At 37.1% G+C, this 19,315-nt stretch overlaps 2 protein-coding genes across 2 annotated transcripts; one reads left to right on the plus strand and one right to left on the minus strand.

The window, feature by feature from the left end:
• The first annotated feature begins 3,040 nt into the window (after window positions 1-3,040).
• LOC135690821 (phosphatidylinositol 4-phosphate 3-kinase C2 domain-containing subunit beta) lies at window positions 3,041-10,362 on the plus strand. Its single transcript, XM_065208490.2, has one exon. The coding sequence runs from the start codon at window positions 3,302-3,304 to the stop codon at window positions 8,321-8,323; it is 5,022 nt and encodes a 1,673-aa protein (XP_065064562.2). The 5' UTR covers window positions 3,041-3,301; the 3' UTR covers window positions 8,324-10,362.
• Window positions 8,033-19,303, minus strand: LOC135690829 (histamine H2 receptor). The gene is made up of 2 exons (XM_065208505.2): window positions 16,251-19,303; window positions 8,033-14,597 (listed from the first exon to the last, which is right to left on the minus strand). Exon 2 carries the CDS (start codon window positions 14,469-14,471, stop codon window positions 13,278-13,280), a length of 1,194 nt encoding a protein of 397 aa, XP_065064577.2. The 5' UTR covers window positions 14,472-14,597; window positions 16,251-19,303; the 3' UTR covers window positions 8,033-13,277.
• Between the last annotated feature and the right edge of the window lie 12 nt (window positions 19,304-19,315).

Consider the following 19,315-nt stretch of genomic DNA (forward strand, 5'->3'; position numbering starts at 1 on the left):
GCCTACATGTACATTTCAAATGGAGCCCTTATCCCCGGGGGGTTCACCTTGGAGTCAAACTACGGGATGTTCCTTCTACAATAATTATTTTAACCCTGTCCTGGAAAAAAAATTCTGTAAACATGAAACCTATCCTAGAAGAAGAGCTTTTATTCCAAATCTGAGCTTTAAGTGTTAAGTGAAGAAAGCTATAGTGTGGACAATGCTTTAATTTTAATGGCAAATCTGACCTGTACTGGAAAAGGTTTCTTGGTTGGGTATACCTCTGCCAGAAAAAAGAGACAAATAGTATAACCCTGCTCCAGAATTTCCAGCCAAAAATGAGACTCTGTTGATAGGAACATCTCCGTGTATCACCTAAACTCTGCGAGCACTCGTCCTAGACAGGGAATTTTTCCTAACAAACTGGCGGAGAGGGTAACTGGAGGTTTTTCACTTGTTTCCACTTCCTTGGACTAATACCTTGAAATTTTGAAGGGTGTCCAAAAAATTTCGCCCTAGTTGTCACGTGATCGATGACGTAAATTTTAACGGCCAGAAAAAAATGAAAAATCGTCAAATTTCAAAACAAACAGCATCAATCGAAAGAGTATAAGAAATCGAACAACAAAAGCTTAGAAACATATATCCTAAAATCAACCAGTTAAAAACTATCACGTGTCAAAATATTGATGACGTCACCATATGCGCAAGTCACAAGTACGGGAAATTGGTAATTTCCGCCATTTTGGGCCTCTTTTATTGATACTATTGTGTAATATCCATGTTGACAAGATATGAGGCGTAAGTGGTTATGATGTTACAGTGGATATATAAAGGGTTAAGGCATAGAGTAGCCCCTAATGGTTAAGTTAATCAATTACTTGACTTTCGTCTAGTGTGGCACGTTTATATTTTCCAAAGTTTTCAAGATTGAAATCTCCATCATTTGTAGGTGTAGATGAGCTACGCCAAAATTTTCATATTATTTGGAAAAGTCTTGCCAATGCAGGGGCGCAGTGGGAGTTAACTTTTTGGGGGGCAAAGCTGAAAATTTTCCGATAAAACTATGATTTTTCCGACAAATTTTTTCTCAATACATTCCTTGAAGATTACCCTTGCTGCATATACTGCAACACTTGATACTACAATATCACGAATGGATCTGGAAATCGTTAACGAATGGATCGTTCGTTATACACCTTCAAGTTCAACAATAGCCTTTATTCTAACAAAACTTACCAAATATAAATCGCTATGAACAAAACTGCAACTAGTTATAAATTTACACCCTACAAGTCTTCTCGCTATACTAGACAATAAACTGTCAAGTTAGTGTTTATAGCTGTTTATAGCAAAAAGTTTTTGGCAAGTTTTAAGTCGCATCATAATTACTTTGCATTTATTTATGCTAAACCTTAAATAGATATAACGCGTCCAAAAGAATAGTTTTCTTTTAACTGAATTTATATAAACTGTTACTCAAGCAGCATCTTTCTCAAAAGAGGTGTGGCAGCATACAAATCGACGATGTCACCATAGTCTATCGACTGTAAAATATCACTTTCGACGTTGATTGGTCATCAGAGAGGAAAGGCGGTCTTGTCCCATCGTTGACCGTAGCCGATTTTTTTACAATCCTCAGCTTTGAAAAAGCTCTTTCATAGTTTGTTGAACCTATTGGCAAAGTGACGAGAACCTTGTAAAGAAGGACCAGCTGTGGAAAGGCACTTTGCAGGTTATACTTATCATCAACTGAAGAACTGAATGGAACTGAAAAGTTTTCTCTTTCTCCTGCAGCCGGGAGAGGGTTGCTCTTTTCTCTAACTTTCCAAAATTTATGGTAATTATTGGCGAAAGAGCTGTACTCATCTCCTAATTTTGAATTACACTGTACAGAACTGCCTTTCAATTGTTTTTTGAAAACATTCAGGGTTGAGTAAGGCAAAATCTGTCAAAATTGCCTTATGAGACGTGAATCTTGTATTCATTGAGCTGATAGCTGTATCTACTATCACGATGATATACGGATTCCCTATTTCCCTCTAATTCATCTATGCAATTTTCCCCTGGCATCTTTTTCTTTCTGCGTATTCGTCGCTCGACAAAATTTTCCTCTTCTAAGTTATGGCGAAAATAATAACTTTTTGCGTCTTCTACAAAACCAGCGAATTCATTTCGAAATGAACTGAGTTGAATTTTAACTGTCGGAAATGGGAGTTTATAAAATAACTGAGACCAGAGCGTTAATTTCCTTTACAAATTTCAGCAATGCGATGATTCCGAAAAATACTCTAATGAAAATAAGTAAGAAGGGTTGATCATGCACTATTTTACGACAGGTTTAAAAAAATATGCGACCTTTTAGACAGGATCGATGAAAACCTTACATTTTGTCTAATATTTCAAATGTTCCGACAAACGTTGGATTTTCCAACAATCCGACAAAATTTTTGCCAGGGGGGGCGGCTGCCCCCCCTGCCCCCCAGCCACTGCGCCCCTGTGCTAATGTATAAAGGTGTCTTAGATCTGGTGGGTAGTTTCTACAAAATGAGAATTATGCAGAAGATTCTACACAAGAGGAACGCCTGTTTGAGATTTCGTCAATGATTGTTCGATGCAAGGGTCATATCTAAAATTTCAAGGTATTAGTCCAAGGAAGTGCAGTGCAACAAGTGGAAAACCTCCGGTTACCCTCTCCGCCAGTTTGTTAGGAAAAGTTCCCTGTATCAAGGGATGCAGAAAGTGTTACCTTAGACGAACTACACGAAAAAATAAAGTCAGGATCAAAAGTAAACAAGTTTTAAGATTCAGGACTAGCTGACTATTTACTATAATTCTTCTGTTGTGTTTAGTTGATGTCTTGATTTGAAATTCTTATAGTTATACATAACGATTCCTTCTATTTTGCGAAAAAAAATTTCCAGAGTGTCCATTTGTGTACAACACCGCATAATTAAAACCACAACACCACAAATCAACTTTACAACACCACAACACGGTAAAACCCTTTAGTAATCAAAGTTTGCTTAGTTCTGACTGTTGAAATCGAGGCAGTATTGTGGTACAAGGAAGAACTCCGTATCCAGAACGAGTTTTGTAAGCAGGGCGTAAAATTATAAAACTGTTTTACAAGTTTCGATATCAAGAAAATGGACGGCGTAACATAAGATCTATGTGCTGTTACGTTTTCTTTGCTATTTGCTCATTGTGCTTCTTGGAAATTTTGAGTAAAGTATGTTTTTCCTTCAAGCATTTGTTTTAGCGTAGGGCCTTGTTGTTAGCCTGTTGAGTTGGTGGCCTATTTTGTTTGAAAACAAGCATGAGTTCGAAAATTCCGGGTGTCACTAATGACCTAATCGATTTATCAGATAGTATTCCTAGTGACAAGGTATTTTTATCAGTGTCAAATGATGAGGATGAGAGCTCAAACTTACAATCGTACGTTACTGTTATGTCAGCATCCAATTTCGATGACTTTATCGTCGAGGATCAAAAGCACCTAAGTCTTGCAGACTATGTACGCAAACCAAGAACATATTCGAGAGAGAAAACGCCAAGTATTGATGATAACCCGCCACCGTTACCACCAAAACGTAGAAGTCAAAGTAGGAAAAACCAAAAACTTACAAGTCGCTTGCTCAGTGCAGGGATAGATATTAACAGCAGCAGTAATTCACCTGGTACTTCAAGCCCATCTTCCTCCTTTGATGAACCAGATTTTTCAGGTTTCAACAGGAATTTAGAAGGCAGGTCACTGTCATCTCAGCAGTTTGATTATGATAAGAGTTTCTCAAATACTCCAGTATCAATTAATCCTAATAATGCTGATGCTGTTTATAATATGCAGCAGACTGATACAACCACATCTGTAAATAGAATGGTAGATACCAAACTTAAAAATGCAGCATTCAATAACTTAAAACCAATGAGCTATTTGGATCCGGCAAGTGTCAGCCTTCTTCATGACAATCTAGTGGAATTGGAGCAATCTTTAAAGGGTTTAGGAAGGTCTCAATCTCAGGAAATTCTAAGCAATCAAACCTCTGATTGGTCCACTTGCTTGGGAGATACATCAACTGCTAACAAAAAGCCACTTAATTCATTATCAGTAGACGATCTAAATACATTTATCAACAATTTTACACAAACACCATTTCCTGAAATTGAGCCATTTATTAGCAACCCTTTTGCACAAAAAGATGGTTTTTCTGAGGTAACAGCAACAAAAATTGTCAGAACCTCTTCAACACTGCCACCACCAAGACCAGACCCACCCAAAGTTTTCAACCGTCTTTCATTACCATCTTCTATAAGTGCCAGCAATGAAAAGGATGCAAAACTTTACTTTGGTGATGGGATATTTGATCTTGCTGAAGAACGAAATGTAGAGGCAATGGAGTTTTGTAAAAAGGTTGCAGGTATTAGAAGATTCTTTGCTTTTTCAATGATTGAAACAAATCCAGGCTTTGTCTGTGACTCAGTAGTAAATTTTGATAATAATGGATGGCGGAAGGATATAGACATTGAAGTATTCTATGAAAGTTATGCAGATGCGATAACAATAGTGTGTGATATGTTTTCAAATGTACAGGATGCTGTTTTAAAGTCATTGTTGGTTTTTCAGAATAGCTACAAAGACATTGACACCATATCAAAGAACAAGTATATTTTTAAAGTATGCGGGCAATCTTGTTATTTAGAGGGAAATGAGCCAATCATAAACTACAGTTATGTACAAAATTGTGTAAAACTTGGAGAAAAAGTAAGTGTTACAGTTATTGCAAGGAGCAGAATTAGAAGGGATTTATCAAGAACTAAAGAAGATGACAATCAAGAAGCAGCAGGCACATATTTCAAACACTTTTTCAATGTCCAGCTAGCAACAGCAATTTCAAGGCAAGGTTTGTCAGTATTGATTGAGACATATAATCTTGAAGTTGAGAAATTAGTATCAAATGTTACCAAATCAACCCAAGCTACATATATACCAGAAAAGCTAATACAAATTGTCAAGGCTTTGTCTTTGTCACTTGCTTGCATTGAGTCTACACAGTTACATGAAGCCATCAATTTATTGCTATCCTTGAAGTCCAAAAACATTCAACCAATTGTTTCTAGCACTGTGGAGGCTGGAGTTATAGATTTCAATAGAATCATAAGCTCAGAGACATTTGACAGAGGACGCTTTGACATTGCACTTGAAAAGCTTACTTCTGCAGTTTACTCATTAGTTGATTCTTACTGTAGGGCATTTGATACTGATTTTGCTGTTCATGATCCCAAGGATGTTAAGGCAAATCTACTTGGTAGAAGTATTCCACCTTGTGAGAGGGTCAGTGCTGAATCAATAACCGATAAATTTTCAATAAAAATTTCATCTGCACACAGAGTACCAACTGAATGGAAATTAAAGTATGACAGCTATGAAATTGAATGTGGTCTATTTTATGGAGGTAGATCTATTTGTGACCCAGTTGTCACAAAAGCTAGAAAAATGACAAAAGGGTTCTATGAACATATTAAGTGGGATGAGGTGCTTTCTTTTGATTTGCTAGTCAAAGAAATTCCATGCGAGACAAAAATTTGCTTGAGATTGTTTGGCCTTACATCAGCAAGAAAGCAAACAAGAGATCCAAAGAACAGCTCTGAATTAGGTTGGATCAGTTGTAATGTGTTTGACTTTAGAGGACTTCTAATTACAGGCAGTCAAATTTTTGGGTTGCTTTCAGGGACAGAAATGAATCCTGCAGCAATTTGCTCATCAAGTAACATACAGGAGCCAACAAGTGTCATTTTGAGAACAGATTTTGAAGTCTACCATTCAGAGATTGTCTTTCCAGAGGCCCTTGTGCAGACTAACCATTTGATTGACTGTCAGGAAGCTTCTTCAGAGGTTCCTCCAGAGATTTATCAGATTCTTAGTAAATCATCTTTGACTGATCTTTCCATAGAGCAGAAAGAGTTGCTTTGGAAAAACAGATTCAGCCTGAAAGATACAGATAAAGCTTTCCCATATGTTTTGGCCTCTGTACCCAATTTAAAACCTGAAACACTGAAGGATGCTCAGGATCTAGCACATATTTGGCAAGCCCTATCACCAAACATAGCCTTGGGGTTGCTGACAGCCAGTTTTCCTGACACTGGTGTAAGAACTTGTGCTGTAAACTGGCTCAGTGTTATCAATGAAAGTGAGTTATGTGATTATCTTCCACAACTTGTACAAGCCCTGAAATATGAATCATATCACACATCAGCATTGTCAACATTCCTCATCACATCTGCTATTAAAAGCCCTAAGGTAGCTCACTTTTTGTTCTGGCATCTTAAATACTACACAGCAGATGCTCAGTTTTCCCAGAGGTTTCAGATCATACTTGGAGGACTGTTAAGTGTTTGTGGTGCAGCAATGAAGGACCAGCTTTCAAGGCAAGATCTTATGGTTCAGCAATTGGCAAAAACAACCTTGAAGCTGAAAGAAACAAAGGACAGTTTGCGGAGAAATATTTTATCACAAGATCTGGATTTTGTAGCCGTGGACATAGATTCTGGTTTGCGTTTACCATTTAGTCCATCCGTAGAAGTGAGAGGTGTTATTCCAGAAAGCTGCTCTTATTTCAACTCATTCACTGTGCCATTAGCCATTGTCTTTGAGAATGCAGATAGCAGAGGCAGCACTGTGAAAAGCATGTTTAAAGTGGGAGATGATTTGCGCAAGGACCTTGTCACATTGCAGCTTTTTCGTGTTATGAATAGGTTATGGCTTTTAGAGTCATTGGACTTAAAGATGATTACTTATGAGTGTATGCCAACTGCACCAGAAGCTGGAATGCTTCAGCTTGTTCCTAATGCTGCCACCCTTAGAGAAATTCATGTTCAGCATGGTGTTACGGGTTCATTTAAAGACGAAGTCATTGGTCTTTGGCTGCAGAAATACAATCAATCGGAAGGTGAATATCAGACAGCTGTTGAAAACTTTTCTGCTTCCTGTGCTGCTTACTGTGTGGCGACATATGTTCTAGGTATAGGAGATCGTCACAATGACAACATCATGGTTACACAGAAAGGCCATCTATTTCATATCGACTTCAGTAAATTCATGGGAAATGTGCAAAAGTTTGGCACAATTCGTCGTGATCGAGTGCCATTTGTGCTGACACCAGACATGGCCTATGTCATTAACTTTGGTGACGAAATGTCTCATAATTTTCAGCATTTTGTTGAACTATGTTGTGATGCATTTAACATTCTTCGCAAAAATTCGGATTTACTCCTCAATCTTCTCGGGTTGATGGTTTCTTCAGGCATTCCTTACTTGTCAAGTCCAAGTGACATTGGATATGTTCGACATTCTTTGCAGCTTGATCTTACGGACGCACAAGCAATGGTTTTCTTTACAAGGCTGATAGAAACAAGTTTGAGCTCGAAATCAACTCAGTTGAACTTTTTTATTCACAATATGGCCCACATTAAAGATTCACAGAACACGTCTGGTCGTGCCATTTTCTCTTTCTCCAGTAAAGTTTACAGCAAAGAGTCTGATGGAGAGATCGTATCAGTCAGATGCGTGGACATTCAAAAGCGTTATGTACCGGACAAACACTATATTTTCGTGCTTAATATTCTGAGAAATGATAATAAAGGCCCGCGATTCGTTTTTCGAAAGTATGATGAGTTCCAAGAACTGCATACGAAGCTTGCACAGGTTTTCGGGACATCAAATATCCCATCTTTACCTGGGAAAGTCTTAGTTGGCAGAAGTGAAATCCGGGACATTGCTGTCAGACGAAGATTTGAGCTGGACGAATTTCTTGTCCAAGTAATGGGTCGAAGTGTGTTGAGCAATTCAGAGATTCTCTACACATTTCTTCACAGTTTCATTCGCGATGAACAGGATTCTTTCAAATTCGCTGACATCTTAATCAAGCTCGAAGAGGGTCTTCCAAGGAGCCGTGTTGGTGGCGAGATTAAGTTATCTTACCAATATAGCAAAGAAAGATTGAATCTTCTTGTTATGTATGCAAGAAACCTGATTCCTCGAACAATACAAGGCACTGCGGACCCTTATGTAAAGAGCTACTTGTTGCCAGACCCAAACAAGTCGACGAAACGCAAGACCAGAGTTGCAAGGCGGAACCTTCATCCAACATATAACCAGACTCTGTCTTATGCTGGTTCATTGCAAATGTTGCAGCAAAGGGTACTTCAAGTCACCGTATGGGATAACGATTCATTTGGTGTCAACGATTTTCTAGGCGGGGTCAACATTTATTTGGCGACTCATGACTTAACTCAAGAAAGGACACAATGGTATGAACTTAAAGATTTTGGAATAGGTATGTGAGCTTTTTTCGTGAATATGAATTTTTAGCGAGTAGTGAACTGAGTCAAAAACTAGACCTGTAACTTTCAATCTGATGAAAATATCAAATTAAGGCCAATGAATAATATCATGCATCAAATAATTTTAGATTCATAATTATGAAAAATTTGGTATAAGAGATAGTTGTTGAAATAATGAATTATTAGTAACCGTTCTCTGATGTGTATATACCCATTCCGTTTAGTTTTTTTGGTTCTAAGAAATTGGTAAATACTTCCTTATCATTGCGATTCCTTCTAAGTGCTTTCGTTTCCCATGTTACAACATCACACTTCAAGTTGAATAAGAAGTGGGAAGTGACTAGAAGTAATAAGGGATATAATTAGCTTCTTTGTTTCACCTTATCAAAACTCTGTTTTAAACATTTGCATTTGTTTGTTTTTCATTCATGTCCCAGATTTGGTCAAAATAAAGTTAGCAATTAATTAGGCAATGATAATTTGTATATCACAATTAATTTGAAAATATTTGTTTATCATCACATTAACACTTCCATTATTGAATGTACCGAAATATTATATATCTGTTCTATTCTATTTTATCCTCTTGCACATAGTTAGGTTTTTGTAAAAATTCTGCACTTACAATCTTTCATTGTGGTAGGGTAGCATTTGAATTTCTGGTCGTTTGTATTTATGTTTGATCGTGGTGAAAACCCATATCTTTGTAAGAAATTTAAAAAAGAATTATAAAAGGTGAAAAATATGTTTTGACAGTTAGATCGTTCGTTTTAACAAATTGAAGCTTTATTACCTGTCACGTTCGGTACGTTTTGGTCATCTTGTAACAAGGAATTGCAACCTAAGGTAGAGATTCACGCAGTTTTATGAGACTGGGATTTTCGGTATCTCGCATTCTCCATAGTCTAGTCATTATTTCGCTATTATATCTTTCTAGAAAAATGTAATTTTTCATAAATAATATTTCATGCTCAATAGTTCATTGCTTTTTTGTTATATTTCAAAAGGAGGTTTTCCTTTTTGTTTTCGTTCTCCGTGAATAATTGTATAAAGTACAGTTTAGCGTCATATGATATTCAGAACCCCTGCGTGGCACAGATTTTGTCCAAGATTCGTTAGATTCGTGTATTTCGCAGCCATAGTATTTTTGTAGATCTACAATAACTAATTTCTGTTTATTTTTGATAGATTTGTCATAACTGCTTTTAATTTTCATCATCCCCTCTGAAGTGTTATTATTAACCAAATGTCATGACACTCTAATTGGAAAATTTTGACAAAATTTTCAAGACGATTTTGCAAAACTATCATAGCCATTTTGATTAAATTTTACCCTTGAAACATAGTTGTGTAATATAGTATTATAGAAGTTTATTGAGAAACATTCCTTGATTTTTTTAAATAAATCTTGATTAAGCCAAGCTTTTTAATGCGCTTTTGTTACGTTTGCCAAGGACCAACATTTTCTTTCTTTACAGATAGATTTAAATGTTTTCTTTTAAAAACTTTTCAAGCCGCTTTTAAAATTTCGTTCCATGCATTGTCGCTATTCTTCGAATAACATTGTCTTTAGATGCAAGTTTTTAACCACTGTATATGGAACTAAATATAGTTTTATCAACGTTTGCAAATATTACATGTATTTTTAAAACTCATTTGAAAAGATTCATTATGTCCTAAAATGTTCGTTGCTTTTAAAGTCATTATTACATTTGTGTCATTAGCGACCTCGCCCCTTTATCTCTTCTAGGTTACAAACAGCTAGAAACAGCCCCCCCCCCCTCTGTCTCTGTCTCAGACATCTAATGCCTGCATTACTCATGATAAAAGATGCTTCAGGGGCAAAATGGTGTTGATCGCAACGTGATAAATGATCTTCCTGTTGGCTCTTAAATTCATAAGTTCTTCTTTGCGGTGGGTTGCTGTATGTTTCTTGCATGTGAGGGGTTTTTCTGAATTAGCTCGTGGTTCGTGGTTTAGTACGTCATTCGCAACCTTGTAGTTGGTATTAGGTACTCTAACATTAGATTAACCTTATAACATTCATCCGACTTTTTCTTTGTGTACTTTCCTGGCACCAGAGTCCAGATCAACCACAAAGTAAACGAAAGAAATGCTTCGCAAAAAAATACTTTTATTAGGTTTTATTTGGATATTACGTCAGATGATCCAGATACAGATGGATCCAAAGTAACACAGTTTACTTTTGCAAGAAAACCCAAAACTCGCCATATGTCACCAAATTTTGTTTATTAGAAAACCATCAATGTGCCAAGTATTAAAAAACTAATTTTTGCAATAAAACATACCGCATTAAAATGTGTCACAAGTCAAAAAAATGAGTTTCATAGAAATTGGCCAAAATTCACGAAATATACTTTTATAAGAGAACCGAAAGTTTGCCAAGATTGATGCAAGTAAGTTTTGCTATTAAATCCTATAAAGTCAAATAAAGTTACTTGAAAATCGAAAATATTTTAAAAGCTGTTGATTACAACATTTGCCTTTCACAACGGACCTTGGTCATCTTTTATCTAGCACATCGAAGTTGATCACGTGCGTTTTCTTTTTTGGCCAACTGAGATATTTGGCTATCGACGTTATTTTCGTATATTAAGTTACATACCCTATCATGAGAAGGGTAAAACAATCACTGCGAAGAAGGGGGCTGGGGGGCTTTGCCCCCCACTTTTTGCAAAGAATGCAAACTTTTAAGAAGCGAACGACCAATAAAGCCCTATTTTTTTCCGTTTTGACCCCGCCCCACTTTTCTCAGACCCCCAATTTTTCTCACCGCTTCGCGTTGCCTGTTAAAAGGACTATGCATATAAAATGTTCAGTTTTGAGATTTTGGCATTTTGGGAAAACAACTACTACCTTCATAATTTTCACCCCTGGTTTCAGAATAATTCATATGCAGATCTATACTCTATACTCAGTCATATGCAGTTCAACTTCGTCTGTGTTCCAGACCCCAAACTTGAAGGCAGAGGTCTACTTTCAAGTTAAGGGTCTAGAGTACAGGCTAGAAAAAGCAAGCAACGCAGCAGAGGCAGACTGGCAGCAAACCTCTCGGGTTGCTATATACAGAAAAGGAGCCCGTAATACGTATAATCTAAGCAACAGGGGCGTTGTGGCTCCTAGGAAAGGGCCGGGAGAAAATTATCATAAGGGGACCCACTCTTGTGTATGATATTTCCAATCACAAACCCAAGTCGCTAAAAAATGATATGTACCTGGAAACCATGCACCTATGAAATATTAAAAAGATGCCAGTTTTTATCATTTTTAAAGGCTCATCCGCTATATTTGTTGGGGTGTAGGCTTTTTTCTCTAACCATAGTCTCTTTAAGACTGCAAAAAAATATGAAACAAATCCAATGCTGTAGTGCACAGTTGATACTAGCAGAAACATAACAGAAAACTTATATGCACTGCTCGCTTCGCTCGCAGAACATTTTTTCGGCCTTGCCCTTTCAATTAGCTTGGAACACGTTTCAGAATGTTTTTACAGTCGTTTACCTCTTTTCACAAATTTTTAGGCATACTTTTTTGCGTTTCGTTCAAATTCAGTTCTTAAATTGGAATTCCTTGCTTTAAGAGGACCCCTAGACCTCGAGGCCCTGGGACAATTTTCCCCTTCTTGTCCCCTTCTCGGAAGCCATATTCCAAGCATCTCTTTCACAGTTGCCTGTTTGTAAATGTTGACCTCCTCTAATTCTGAACTGTGAACATGAGTATAAATGTAAGTGAGGCGTTTTCTCACCGAAGATTTTGTTCATATTAGATATTTTCCTGGTTTTTACAAACTCACTTGGAAGGGGCCCGCCGAGAAATTTCCCGGTGTCCCGCCTAGCCACAACACACCTGGTAAACAATACTGAAATGTTTCCTTTCTAAAGATTTTATCCTCATTTCTGTGACTTGTATTCTCTTGAACATAGATATCTTTGAAATTAACAGAGTTATTTTCTCGAACTTATCTACGGAGGGCCCGGTTATTATGAAGTTGAGAGGGCCCGGGTTGCGATCGCAACCTAGCATCCCTGCCAGTCCGCCACTGCTGAACGCAGTGACCCTAGTTTCTTTTACCTCAATCAGACTAGCAAAATTCTTAAAATTCTGTAGGTCACAAAAAATGAGTTTAACAAATGGAGGTGAGTCTAATTGGTAGTCACTTTAGATGTATGACACTGAAGGATTTTTCAACAAACAATGACACTAATCAAGCAATATGTCAAACTTATGTACATCCAACTGAATGGAATAGGATTTTGAGTTTAAAAACAAAATCATAACCAATATAATCTGTACAGATTTATCAAAGCGGCGCCAACGAAAGAGACTGGGAGAGGAGATGCTCTACCTCCCCCACCCCCTAGTTCTCGGCCGGATCAATTTTGTATTTCGTCTAAATTAGACGATTAAGTGTCGGGGGAAGGGAAGCAATTTCTTAACGTATTTTTTTTGACGTAAAAAATATATAATTTTGCAAATGGTTTTGCATGACAAACAATTAGTCATAGGCACTCCCTATTTGCGTTTCCTGTTGGTAAAGGGCGCTTTCTTACAGTAAAAAGGACATGGTTTAATTTTTTTGTCCTTCCCAGACCCTAGAGGCTGACGTACCCCTGATTAAGGTGTTCATTTTCACCATATCGTAAACCTTTGAACAACAACGTATAGCAAATGAGATTTTATAACCATTTGATTTCTAAATCTTCTGATCTCTTCTTTCAACAGGTTGATTCTTATAAATCATTTTTGATACCTTCCTTTTGCATAATGAAATTGTCTTATAATCTTTATACAGATTTAGCTCCCAAATTAAATACGAAATATGATATTGATGTTTGTATTCTAGTTTTAGCATGCGATGAAGGCCAAGATAGGCCATTGTCAGAGAACAAAGTCTATTTTGTACAAAGATGAGCGGCAACTGCTTGTTTGAGTTGCTAGAGCTGCACGGCTGATGTTTGATCTTCTTCGATATGTGCATCCAAAACAAGGAAAGTTCCAGCTGAAGATTTTCTTCTGTACCCTGATGACCCTCGTCTTGAGTCAACACTCCTGTTTCTTTCAACTGACGTGCTTCTTTCGAGCCACGAAGGTCTCCGTGACGTAAGGGAACTCCATATGCCTGTATTGAAAACAGAGTTACCATCCTTTGAAAACCGTCCGCACAGCAATAGTTTCTTGCAGCCCTTTCTTAGTGAGGGTGTGGCAAGAACATAAACCACTGGATTAAGACTACTGTTTATCCAAGGAATAACAAGCAAACAGAATTCATATACATGACTCCTATCATAATCATCTGTGATGAGCTCATACCAGTGGGTGCCAAAATAAAACCCCCATCCAGCAACAAGTGGCACTAGAATTATCATGACGTTTAAAGCTACTTTTATCTCTCTTGAAAAGAAGCGGGAATTTCTTCGCGAGTTTTCGTTGTTTTGTTCACTAACCCGCTTGGTTGCCAAGTGAATAGCTTTCTCAAGCGCCATAGCCATCTTTATGCTCTTTATTGCTGCGGTGAATATACCTATGTAAATTATCACGATTAGGAAGCAAGGAAGAACAAAGTTTGCGATCATCGCTGAGAAAACTAAAGAGAGGCTGTATTTCTCGGACTTCAAGTGTATTCGCAGCATGCCAAGAACGAAAATGGCAATTGCATACATCCAAATGAAAACTGCTCCAGCACGCACTCGTCTAGAGTTGACCAGTCCCTTGTACCGCAAGGGGTGCATTACAGCGATGCCTCTGTCAATGCTTACTGCTGCAAGATTCCAAATCGATGCTGTACCAAGCATCATATCGATTGATGGGAAAAGAAACATTGTTACATCTGCAGGAAGAGACGATATCGGGAAGCGGTCGAGCAAGACAAATGCTATCATTGAGAGCACGATGAGTAGGTCGGCAAGTGCTAAGCTTGCAATCAGCTGATTTGTAGGGGTTCTCAGATTCTGCAGTTTCGTAACAGCAAGTACGATAAGCCCGTTGCCAAAAATCCCAGGTAAAACTATTACAGCAGACAAGATATACATCAAGGAATACAGGATATGAACCTCGTTGCTGTCGTAAACATCTTCGTGTGATAGATGTGTTGCGTTTATTGGCACCGAGGCGTTTGTAAAGTTATACATTGCGGCTCTTGCAATGCCGTGTAGACAAACAGCTTTTTGAATAGGTTGAAGCTACAAATGTCCTTTTGCTGGCTTAGGCACCCAGTTCTGAACTCTCGAATGTATAACGGCTGTAGTCAATATTGCCTGTAACAAAGAAGGCTTGTTTATTGCCTTGTTTGGCAAAAATGCAGTTATCTAAATGATGAGATAAGCAGAAAAGTTGGTGCCGATTCTTATACAAGTAGTCGGATGAGCCTTGTAGTCACTCCCTTAAATTTGATTAAGTCTTTCAATTGATTATATAATTGGTTTTGATGATAGAAAGAGCGCCAAAGGTAATATTGAATCATTATTCACGATTATTATGACGAAGATGCTTACTAATTGCATATTGTTAGCAACTAAGGAATTCTCCTATCTTCATTTACCTTATTAGAACTTTAGGTGGGTTGTTAGTATAGGTGGGTTGTAGAGATTATAAAGATTTTCCTTGTCACGGGATTTTTCTCGGTTTGAAAATAATTGATGAAGTTTTTCAAACTTCCACGAAAACATCGGACTCAAACATTGGTATATGTGCCATCTAGTAATCTTTGCTCCTTACGTCAAAACCCTGTGTCCAGTAGCATGGATTCGACAACTGCCTACCTGCACTTCCCAAAGAAAAATTCGAACTAGAAAATTATCTTTGTATTTTACCATCAAACCGTGGTTTAGAACAGCAAATCATAAACTCACTGTAGAAACAGGTCGTTAACCTAAAATTGATTACGGTATAAATGTATAAATCGCAATGTTTTAATTTTTTGATTACAGTAATTAACACAAAAGTGCTAAAATCATTTGGGGGGGGGTCCTAATAAGAGTGGGAGTGTTGGAAAAATTTTCAAAAATTAATTAGCGGGTGGGACGGCAATTAGGCACCCAAGACTCAATTGGGCCAAGAGTATTGAGCTAAAAATATTGAACCGCCTATGGTAGTACTCTGCACCTAACAATTAACAAAACAGTGCTACTTGAAGGGGGAAAGAGTCTCATAGACAAATAGAAAAAACTAGGATTCCAAGAACTTCGGCATGTATTGCAGTTTGCAAGGCTTGGCGAAGACTTCCTTTTACATGTTTTCTGAAAGCAGTTCTATCAGCAAACTCACATTTACTTTGTTTACTTATGCTTAAACTTACTATTGATTTTGACATCAAGACCTATTTGTTATTGTGAACTGTAATATGTGACATTATTTTCTTACATCTTTCAAAGTTGGTTTGGCTTTAGGGCAGTCTGCCCTAACGGACATGTGTTCCAATTCTAAGAGATGAATCACGGAACTCTTATAAAACAGACGTTTGCCAAAACAGGCGTTCTCTGTACATGCGTGTTCTTCAACAAAGGCCTTTCCTTTGCTGCCTTTACATTCAGATAACTAAGGAATATAAAAAATGTCAGTTTCCTTCCAAGTAGTACACACAAAACAAAACTAGAATTCTTTTTACTCCCTGTTCTGCAAGTTTTTAGGGAATAAGAGACCTCCTTGAATCAACTCCAGCCTGCAAGCTTATGTGTACAATTTCAAACGAATACATCCCACAGAGTTAGGTATTTCTAAATCTGGATAGCAACATACAGGTTATATAGCTGATTGAAATTTGCAAGCTGAAAGGGTGGACGTTGCTGAAGAAAAATACCGTTCTGCAAACCAACATATTGTAGCTTTTTTTACAGTATCATGCAAACTGTATTACAGAAAATGTGTTAAATTGAATGCCAAATTGGAATGAAGGTTGCATTTTCACTCACCAAATTATGCTCTTTCGTGTTATGTTCAACACATGTTGTCTTCTCCGTCTGCAGGTCCATTCAAGGCCGCAAATATTTATAGATACGTAACCAAGAATAGTGTAATATTGACTGAGTTATTCTTAATACGATAAAGCATACTGCTTATGTTAATCTCATTAAAATTGATTAACTACTGAATAGGCTGCAGAAATTCTTTTCTCTGTCACAAATGAATTTCCTTATTAACGAAAGCACCATGCTTGGGCAATTGGAAGGAGCACAACAGAGAAAAACATGGATTATCATTAAGGCGGATAAACTCATTAAAGACACTGCAGTTCTTGGATCCTTATGCGCAAGCGAAATAAATATTTGTTTATAAGTTAAAACGCGGTTAATATGATGGCAATCCAAAATATGGTAATTTGATTAACACCGAAGAGCGTGGAAGTTAATTCGAATCTTCATAAATCTATTGCTTTATTTTTAAAAAGGTCGAAAAACTCAAATTTTATCTACATATGTTATAAAGACCTAACCCACGTAATACATGACATTCTGTCAAGTAAATGCGATTGCCTGAAAATTATGTGTGAGAAACAAAGTGGTCTTAAAAGTCATATTTGACAGGGACGCATATCGCACTTCTAATATGCGTAGAAGATTTAAAAAACAAAAGGGTTTTATGGGTTTTGGAGAGATTTTTGGAAAAGAAAACATATTTTTTCAAAGGCTCTATGAGATTAGCTGGAAGTGATTTCCAATCCAATTTTTGTGATTAACGGAAATTCAAAGTGTGCTTGTTTCTAGATGTTGGAGTAAATTTTTGGGAGTAAGCAATCAAGATTTTAAGCTAAATAGCAGGAAGAGCCCAGTATTTTGGCATTTCAGTAATTGTTTTCTTCTGGCAATGCAAAGATGAGAATTATCTGCTAAAATTCATGCTAGCCTGCAACTTCTGAAGAAAGAATTCTTGTATATTCCATCATAAATTGAATGCTCTGTAGCAACCAACGAAGTTTTCCTCCGTCTAACTCATTGTCTATGTAAATAGGATAGAATGAGACTGGTGTTCTCAAGTCTTAAGTACGCAAGCTCTCTCCACTGGTTTCTTAAGGAATCAGGTGTAGATACCAATGCCTGTTGCATCATATTCTGAGTCTCGACACAAGGGCGTATCATCTAGGGCGCCAAAGGGTACCAGCTATTATTCCCCCCATCCCGACTTATCTCCCTACACCGATATTTCCATGCATTTCCCAGTATGTAAAGGCTTTCTGTTATTGTGCAGTTCGTAAATTTGTCGTAGACAACAATGTCTCTTTATTTCTAGGAAATCCAGGGGTAAGAGCATTTCATCTAAGGTGCCAGTGTCAGCGAAACCGTTGTTAAAGAAATATTGCAGACTTAAGAATAAAATCATCACAGATGAATAAGTTTTAAGAAACAAATAAACATATGTGCTTAATAGAAACACTTATGCCAAGTATTTAATGAAATCTGCAGATGGTTGAAAATATGAGCCAGCATGAATTAGTTTTGAGAAACGTTCATATCACCAGTCTAAGCGTAAGTTTTCAAGGATATTTATGTCCATCCAAATTATTGCATAAATTTTGCCTTTATAAGCTACCATTTTGTACACAGAAATCATGTCAGGAAGAAAATAAACAGAAAGCATTCAATACATTTTGACTCAATGAAACTTTTAGCATTCAACTAACGACTACGTGTCATTTTTTCATCAAGTGCAGCATTTAGTTATTAATCTTCCTTTCTAAAAAGTTAAGAAATACCTATAAGCAAAAACAAATTCAAACGAATACAGTGTTAGTAGGTTTGTCTTTTTGTTTGTATTTTGTCTTATTCATATGCCAACAAATTGCCAAGAAATAGTCTGAAATGAAATCCCCAACAGAAGAAACGCTAAAACCCAAAACTATATTGGATAATCCAAAAGAAATTCGTGGCCCATAGCCAGCAAGGCCAAAAACATTCAATCTTTGCTTTTTCTTTCAAGTTTCAAAGATGAGTAAGTAGCAAAATCACTTTCTTAAAGTATCAAAGAGCTTTAAGGGCATCCAGCATATACATTTGGTAACATACATTACTTTCTTTTTGTCATTTATCCGGAACTTTACAGATATAGAAGACTGTAAAAGACTGCAATGCTAAAAAACCAAATGGAGAAGGACATAGGCGTTGCAGAGGCTTAATGTATTGGGAGAGGGGGCCTTAGCATGGTGTTAGTAGAACTCTATGCTTCCTACGCCTATGGAGAAGGAGTGTTAATGTGAAGAGTTCCTGCTTTGTGTGTATCTTAAACATAGACAGGCAATTTATAGTCAAATCAATCTGACACTAAAGAAGCAAAGATGTAGTCAGTAATGTAAGCATTTCTCCTTTTAAGCATCTATTGAGTATACGTTATATCATTTTTGTCATGAAATATACGTGAAATTGGCTACTGGCTATCAGAGGCATAGCAAAAGAGAGGATGCAGGGTGTGCCACACCCCAACTTTGTGCTTGTCAGAGTCTTTTTTTATTAATCCAAAGTATTAAAAACCTCAAACATGTATAGATAACGATAAACAAATTTGTACATAATATGCACTCAATTCCTATCTAAAGAATTGTCCGTGTATGCTCAAATGGCTCACGATTTCACTGGAAGTAGTTTGGCTACGTTGAATTAATGCCAACAGTCAGACCTTAGGAACGCCATTTTTGTCGTTGAATCTGGGGCTCTGCACACCCGCCCCCCTAATAACTTTCTTTAGCTTTGCCCCTGCTGGTTATCATGTTTATAACTATTCTCTAAAGATGGCTGGCAATATTTTACAAATTAATGATGAACTACAAAGATTAAAACACAATATGTAAGCATTCTATTTACAATTTCTAAGATTTATACAATTTATTGGGATCTAGGTTGGATATTATGTTTAAAGCTTGTAACTACGGGCCATGGAAGAATAAACTGTTTTTTAATTTTTTTGCTGCTATATGTTTTTGGAGTTATGTAGAGTAGTTGATTGACTGGGCCTGATGAAAAAATTCATTTCATGTAAATACGAGATT

This window comes from Rhopilema esculentum, chromosome 4 (genome assembly GCF_057945365.1).
Source record: "Rhopilema esculentum isolate cy_ngs chromosome 4, ASM5794536v1, whole genome shotgun sequence".
Taxonomy (NCBI): domain Eukaryota; kingdom Metazoa; phylum Cnidaria; class Scyphozoa; order Rhizostomeae; family Rhizostomatidae; genus Rhopilema; species Rhopilema esculentum.

What these genes read in the sequence shown, in the direction of transcription:
- LOC135690821 (XM_065208490.2), top strand. Translation starts at nt 3,302, where the DNA reads ATGAGTTCGAAAATTCCGGGTGTCACTAATGACCTAATCGATTTATCA.
- LOC135690829 (XM_065208505.2), bottom strand. Translation starts at nt 14,471, where the DNA reads ATGTATAACTTTACAAACGCCTCGGTGCCAATAAACGCAACACATCTA.